Source organism: Terrapene carolina, unplaced genomic scaffold, assembly GCF_002925995.2.
Source record: "Terrapene carolina triunguis isolate 2854851 unplaced genomic scaffold, T_m_triunguis-2.0 Scaffold28703, whole genome shotgun sequence".
Taxonomy (NCBI): Eukaryota; Metazoa; Chordata; order Testudines; family Emydidae; genus Terrapene; species Terrapene triunguis.
In genome coordinates, this window is record NW_020693054.1 from 3426 (window position 1) to 11220 (window position 7795).

Here is a 7795-nt window from a genome sequence, read left to right on the forward strand (position 1 = left end):
TGCATAATGTGGGCTTTTGTGTGTCTGTTTAAAATGGTTAAAGTTGTTTGTGATTTAGGGGCATATCCAGGCAACAGGTGTGGGTTTCTTGAAAAGTACTTGCTGCAAAGTGGCTTTGAGCATTTAAACCACTGGGGTTTTTACTCTGTGCAAAAACCGTTTTAAAAAGTTGCTTTTGATGCTTAAATTGTTGCTGGGTCTGATTTCGGGGCATCTGCAGGAGAAAGGGGTGGCGTTCTTTACAAGTATTTTGTGGCAAACTGGTTGGTTGGTTTTGAGTGCTTTAAAATACTCACCCTACGAGGGAGAATGAAGGGAAATCCGATTGCCCTCTCCACATGCGTCGGGGGGGACGCCAGGCAGGGAGAAGAGGTGGAGAAGCTACAGGACAATGTTGGCACAGGAGCTGGCCACGACTCAAGAGGCTTCTCACCATCCCAGCCGAGAGGTTTTGCAGCAGCGGGGTGCGAACCGGCGAACTAGCGGGAAGGTGGCGTTTGGGAAGTGGCCTGCGCTGCCTGGGGGCTGGGCTAGGAGGCTCCTTCCAGCTCCATGTCTTTGGCTGAAGCTTTCCCAGCCTCACCCCCCCGGCATCGATGTTTAGTCAAACTGGAAAAACCTCCCTGCTGTAAGCGGGGAGCGGCCCGACGGGAGGAGGGACAAACGGTGACCCTGCTGCAGCTTTTGTGCCCCAGGACCCTGAATCCCTTGTTCTCCCAGCCCTCCCTGGGGAGGGCGTGGAGGGAAGCCAAACCACAGTTGCACAAGCGGGTTGTGCAAGAGGCAGCGATGCCAGGGCCCGGCTGGCCGGGTATATAGCGGGCTGGAGCGCGGAGAAGGGCAGAGGAGCGCAAGAGGCTCCCAGCCCGCCATGGATCTCCTGGGAGCCGTCACCCTGTTCCTGGCCATCGGCCTGTCTTGCCTCGTGCTCCTCTCCACCTGGCGGCAAATGCAGGGCCGGGGGCAAATGCCCCCGGGGCCCACCCCGCTGCCCCTCCTCGGGAACCTGCTGCAGGTCGAGCTCTGCGACATGCGCAAGTCGCTGATGAAGGTAGGTGGCCCCGTCCCGGGGAGCCCCACAGATAGTGGTGCCAACCCTCCAGGAATTCAAGATTCATCTTTCATCAAAGATGATTTCATGTGATGACATCGCTAGCAATGCGTCCGACCAAAATTGGCAACCCTGCCGCAGAGCCTCCGACCTGCTTGGTCTTGGGGAGGGGGAGCTGTGCTGGGGAGAGGCGCAGGGGGTAGTCGGGGGGCAGAGGTGGGGCATGGAGGGATGGAGGAGGGGCAGGCTAGGTGGGGTGGAGTGGGGTGGGACAGGGTTTGCTGTGTGGGGGAGAGGGGCAAGGGTTGGGGGTGTGGGCGGGGGGGTCATGGGGTGGGGGAGTGTGGGAAGGGAAAGGTGGTGGGCTGGGACGGGGGAGCAGAAGGGGGGGATGGTGGGTGGATGGTGCGGATGGGGAGGGGTTGGTTGATGGGAGGGGGAGAGGTGAGGGCTGGGGGTGCTCTGTGGGGGGGCAAGGAGGGGCAGGGCCCATGTCTCTGTGTGTCCCTGATGCTCCATCCCCGCGTTTCACGACGTCTCCGTCTCCGTGGCAGATCAGCGAGCGCTACGGCCCCGTCTACACCCTCCACCTGGGCCCCCGGCGGGTGGTGGTGCTGTGCGGTTACCGGGCGGTGACGGAGGCCCTGGTGGACCAGGCCGAGGACTTCGGCGGGCGCGGGAAACAAGCCACCTTCGACTGGCTCTTCCATGGCTATGGTCAGTGGCGTCCATGGGAGGGGAGCGAGCCGGGGGGCGCAGAGGGGGCAGGTCCCGGCCGGGGCTGCGGCTGGTGAAAATCCACTTAGTCCCGACCTGCTCCAGCTGGAGACGTGCCCAAATCTTGGGGCAGAGTGGAGCAGGGGGCGGGTGGGGCCGTTCCAGCAATCCCAGAAATAGTCGTTGTCTTTATGTAACCACCGATCGACGCAGGGCCAGAGACAGATCCACCGCTCAGCTGTGCCAGGCTACGCAAGGGGAACGTCTCAGTGGGTCCAAAGTCAATTTTTTTTAGGGCAAAAGCTCTCCTTTAGAAGGGGGCGGAAAGCCAGTAAAATCCCCTCCCCTTCTACATTTCATTCGGTGTCGTTTCCATTTGTTTGCGGTGAAAACCTCCTTGAAGTTAAGAAACGAGGGGATAAAAAATGAAAATGTGGAGACCTCAAAGACACGTGAACGTGCAGGAGGGGCAGACAAGGAACACGGGGTTTCCAGGGAATTCTGCTCCATCAGAAGGGAAATCGTGTCTTTCTAATCTATTAGAGTTCTTTGAAGGGGTCAACAAACGTGTGGACAAGGGGGATCCAGTGGACATAGTGTACTTAGATTTCCAGATAGCCTTTGACAAGGTCCCTCACCAAAGGCTCTTACCTAAATTAAGCTGTCATGGGATAAAAGGGAAGGTCCTTTCATGGATTGAGAACTGGTTAAAAGACCGGGAACAAAGGGTAGGAATAAATGGTAAATTTCAGACTGGAGAGGGGTAACTAGTGGTGTTCCCCAAGGGTCAGTCCTAGGACCAATCCTATTCAACTTATTCATAAATGATCTGGAGAAAGGGGTAAACAGTGAGGTGACAAAGTTTGCAGCTGATACTAAACTGCTCAAAATAGTTAAGACCAAAGCAGACTGTGAAGAACTTCAAAAAGATCTCACAAAACTAAGTGATTGGGCAACAAAATGGCAAATGAAATTTAATGTGGATAAATGTAAAGTAATGCACACTGGAAAAAATAACCCCAACTATACATACAATATGATGGGGGCTAATTTAGCTACAACGAATCAGGAAAGAGATCTTGGAGTCATCGTGGATAGTTCTCTGAAGATGTCTATGCAGTGTGCAGCGGCGGTCAAAAAAGCAAACAGGATGTTAGGAATCATTAAAAAAGGGATAGAGAATAAGACGGAGAATATCTTACTGCCCTTCTATAAATCCATGGTACGCCCACATCTCGAATACTGCGTACAGATGTGGTCTCCTCATCTCAAAAAAAGATATACTGGCACTCGAAAAGGTTCAGAGAAGGGCAACGAAAATGATTAGGGGTTTAGAACGGGTCCCATATGAGGAGAGATTAAAGAGGTTAGGACTCTTCAGCTTGGAAAAGAGGAGACTAAGGGGGGATATGATAGAGGTATATAAAATCATGAGTGATGTGGAGAAAGTGGATAAGGAAAAGTTATTTACTTGTTCCCATAATACAAGAACTAGGGGCCACCAAATGAAATTAACAGGCAGCAGGTTTAAAACAAATCAAAGGAAGTTCTTCTTCACACGGCGCACAGTCAACCTGTGGAACTCCTTGCCTGAGGAGGTTGTGAAGGCTAGGACCATAACAGGGTTTAAAAGAGAACTAGATAAATTCATGGTGGTTAAGTCCTTTAATGGCTATTAGCCAGGATGGGTAAGGAATGGTGTCCCTAGCCTCTGTTTTTCGGGGGGTGGAGATGGATGGCAGGAGAGAGATCCCCCCCCACACACACACACACACATTTTTCAGGGCACGAACTGGCTCTCGGTGTTATATGTTTGTTCAGCATCTAATGCCGTCGGATCCCGGCCGCCGGCTGCCCCCACGATACAGGGAATAAAATAAATCCGCAGCCCAGCTCAGGGCAGGACCAGCCTGCGGAAAGGGTTCTCGTTAGCGTCCCCTAGTGGTTGATTGCGTTGTGCCGCGGTTTGAAGTACACCACCCGGGCCCCCTGCCTCACGGTCTTGTTCCTTGCTCCCCCCCCCCCCCCAGGAGTGGCCTTCAGCAACGGGGAGCGGGCGAAGCAGCTGCGCCGGTTCTCCATCACCACGCTGAGGAACTTCGGGGTGGGGAAGCGAAGCATCGAGGAGCGGATCCTGGAGGAGGCTCATTTCCTGTTGGAAGCCTTGCGGGGCACGAAAGGTTTGTCGGTGCTGGGGCCAGGGAGTCAGGGCCAGACCCCCAGCTGGCGGGAACCGCCCAGAGCTCCATTGGGGTCAATGGGGCCAGACCCCCAGCTGGCGGGAACCGCCCAGAGCTCCATTGGGGTCAATGGGGCCAGACCCCCAGCTGGCAGGAACCGCCCAGAGCTCCATTGGGGTCAATGGGGCCAGACCCCCAGCTGGCGGGAACCGCCCAGAGCTCCATTGGGGTCAATGGGGCCAGACCCCCAGCTGGCGGGAACCGCCCAGAGCTCCATTGGGGTCAATGGGGCCAGACCCCCAGCTGGTGTGAACCGCCCAGAGCTCCATTGGGGTCAATGAGGCCAGACCCCCAGCTGGTGCGAACCGCCCAGAGCTCCGTTACAGTCAATGGGGCCTGACCGCTAGCTGGTGTGAATTGTCATCACTCCGTTGACCTCGACCCCAGTTTACCCCAGCTGAGGTTCTGACCTGCGCACCTTTGTAAAGATGGTCAGTGTCATAACGCCCATTGCGCAGGTGGGGAAACTGAGTCACGGACTAGGGCCATGCTCACCCCGCAGGCCAGCGAGTGGGGTTCTAGCCTGGGAGGCGTGGGCCCAAACCCCTGCTCTGCCTGATTACTTGTGTGACCAGGACGCCACCATAGGATGTACTGTGTAGCCTGTGTATCTGAGGTGTCAGGACATGCGTGTCTGGCAGGGAAGGGGAACTGCCAGGCAAATAGCTGGGCCAGCGTTTCGAGCAGATAAACAGACAGCTGGGCCAGCAAACGAATCTCCGTGCTAGGCAGAAAAAGCGTTTGTCAATATCGGAGGAAGAACTTTGGACCTGCGGATTTAAGGCTTGCGTGTGGCTGTGCTGACACTCCCGTAAACCACACGCTGCTTGGGGCCCGTCTGGGAGCCGCTGCGTTCCCGGTGACGGGCTCAGACAGCGGCAGAGCCGGGGAGAGAACCGGCGGCTCCCGGGGGCTGGGCTAGTTCTCCCCCACGCCACCTCTGCACGGCCCTGCGGGGCCGACCCGCCAGGTCCAGTTCTGCCAGGTGTAAGGGTCACCGTCGGCCCCCACTGACGCTCAGTGCGTTTTATGGTGGCCCTCTCCCGGTACCAAAAGAAAGGGGTAGGTCCAATGAGAAATAAAGATCCTGAGACTGACAGTCCCCCAGGCCAATGGGGAGAGGCCACTGCTCAAGGTCAGCCCGATTGACAGGGCAGGCTGGCCAATGAGGGAGTTAAGAGCCCGGGGGGGGGTCCATCCTCCATGTGAGCCGGAGCTGTCTGAAGCAGAGGAGGGCAGAGTTAAGGGGAAAGCAGTTGGGCTGGAGGCAGCGCTGGGGAGCTGGAGCAGCCGCACTGCGGGGGAGCCGGGGCCGAGCTGCAAGGGGAGCCACGGGGCCAGAGCCGGGCTAGGAGGCACCGGCCGGGCCACACGTAACCCTGCAGCCAAGCATGGCGAGCGGCTGGGGAGAGCCAGTGGGGCCCCAGGCAGGGAGATGTCGCCAGACCAGAGATCTTGCAGGCTGGACTCAGAGGGGGGCCGTGACCCAAATGCGGGGGCGACGCTGGGGACAAGAGTCCTGCCACCCGGTGTGTGAGTGGGTGGGCACCGCCAGAGCAGGGGTCCGACCCGGGGCCACCACAGCAGAGCCAGGGCCTGGGACAGGTGAGGAAAAGGCGGTGAACTGGTCTCCCATCCCAGAGCCGGCCGGGTGCAATGTCCCCGTGCCCATGGGACGGGGTCCTTGTTCCCTACCTCTCCCATTGCACCTGAGGTCTTACAGGTGTTTAATACGGTTTGTATTTGGTTTGAATGTAATGCTGGGATCCGTGGGTCGGGGAAGCGGCCGGTGCGGAGCGAGGACCCCGCCGTGGGGACACCCTGGCCCCTCTCCGAAGTGACCCCGATGAGAGTCAGGGTGCAGCCCGCCAGAATCCGGGGCCCAGCCCTGTCGGGGTTACAAGGACTCTGCTGCGTGGGAGGGTGAAGGAAGTGGGAGCGAGGACTCGGATCCTGTGGCCAGTCCGTGTGCCAGAAAAGTTCCCGCCGTAGCAGGAGCGTTCCCCTGCTGACACACGTGAAGACGGCAGGTGGCGGGACAGGAGTGACTCGGGGGGGCTGTGGGATCCATGGAGGGGAGACGGTCCGAGGCACAACCCCCCGGCTCGCCTGTGCCCCACCCAATGCTGGTTTTACCCCCTTAGGTTTGCCCTTTGACCCCACCTACTTCCTGAGCCGCACGGTGTCCAACATCATCAGCTCCGTGGTCTTCGGGGACCGGTTCGACTACGAGGACAAGGAGTTCATTTCCCTGCTCCACATGATCAATGAGAGCTTCCGCTTCACCGCCACGGCCTGGGGGCAGGTACACTGGGGGGGGGCGCCCCAGGCCACGTCCCACGGCTCCGAGACCTGCCTGCCCCGGGCTGCAGGGATCGGGGGGAGCGCTGGTTAGCTAGGGGAGCGGAGGGGGATGCGAGAACGTCGGGAGGGCAGCGAAGAGGAAAACCTGGGACCTGCAGTGATGGGCATGAAATAGATACAGGGGAATGTCGGGGGATGGACAGTGTGAATGGGGAGAGATGGACAGACAGAGGGGTGTGTCCGGGGATGGATAGATCAGCTCTCAACCCACCCCGTGTTCAGTGGGGTCTCTGCTCTCCCTGCCCCCCAGCTCTACGAGATGTTCTCGGACACCATGCGCTACCTGCCCGGCCCCCAGCGTGCAGCGTTCAAGCACCTGGCGGGGCTGGAGAAGTTCATCGAGAGGAAGGTGAAGGCGAACCAGGAGACCCTGGACCCCAACGCCCCTCGGGATTTCATCGACTGCTTCCTGGTCAAAATGCAGCAGGTACCGGCCGTAGCCGGAGGGGACAGCTCAGTGTGGTCAGTATCAGGCCTGAGAGACCAAACGGCCTGATTGTAACCAGGGGTTCAACTGGTAACGGGGTCAGTTCAGGCCTCAAACCTTCTGGGGCAGAGAAATCGAGCCCCACACATAGCGAAGAACAACGGGCTTTGAGGAAAGCACTGGGCTGGAACTCAGGAGATCAGGGCTCTGCCACTGACCCCCCATGTGGCCTTAGTCAAATCATGGCATTGTGTTGTACCTCAGTTTCCCCACCTATACAATGGGGATGGAGAGCCATCCTCTGAGACTGTGAGCTCCTTGGAGCAGGGATTGTCTTTTGCTCCATTTTTGTGCAGCACCCTGCCCGGGGGGGCCCTGCTCCCCGCTGGCGGCTGTGAGTGCAGGGAATCTGATCCCCAGAGTTCTCTCAAATGTCCCTTTCTTCCCCTGTGGTCTGTTAAAGGAAAAGGAAAATCCTTCCTCGGAGTTTTTCCTGAAGAACATTGTTCTGACGGCGCTCTCCGTCTTCTTCGCCGGGACGGAGACCGTCAGCACCACCCTGCGCTACGGCTTCCTGCTCCTGCTGAAATACCCGGAGATCGAAGGTAACGGGAAAGGGAGGACAAAGGAAACGCAAAGGGCCGGATCCTCAGCTGGGGTAAATCAGCCGGACTCTGCTGAGGGCAGCGGCGGTTCCTCCCTTTACACCAGCTCCAGATGGGGCCGGACAGTCACAGCTCGGCAGCGAGTTTGTGTCCTGTCTGTGTCGCTCCGTCGTGAGTCAAAGGAAGCCGATGGTCAGGGAACGCCGGGTCAGCCGGGCCAGTGTGGCTATGGCAACTGAATGCCAGGGGTTGTATTCTGACCTCTATTCACCCCAGGTCAATCCAAAGTTAACCACTGACTGCAATGGGACAGGGCCGGATCCTGATCTCAGCTCCCCGGGATGACTCCAGAGTCACTCCCTTCTGCAATGGGGACAGGGCCGGATCCTGA

General features: G+C 58.1%; 1 protein-coding gene across 2 annotated transcripts in view; it reads left to right on the top strand.

The window, feature by feature from the left end:
* The first annotated feature begins 614 nt into the window (after positions 1–614).
* The window catches only part of LOC112122721 (cytochrome P450 2A13-like), a 10226-nt gene continuing 3045 nt past the window's right edge, over positions 615–7795 (top strand). Inside the window, exons 1-6 of one of the 2 annotated variants that reach the window (XM_026662597.2) lie at positions 615–1051; positions 1606–1768; positions 3799–3948; positions 6153–6313; positions 6623–6799; positions 7263–7404. In XM_026662597.2, the coding sequence (XP_026518382.1) occupies positions 872–1051; positions 1606–1768; positions 3799–3948; positions 6153–6313; positions 6623–6799; positions 7263–7404 (973 nt within the window). In that variant the 5' untranslated portion in view covers positions 615–871. The remainder of the gene's footprint in view (positions 1052–1605; positions 1769–3798; positions 3949–6152; positions 6314–6622; positions 6800–7262; positions 7405–7795) is intronic. The other variant, XM_026662598.2, reaches the window with a different exon arrangement.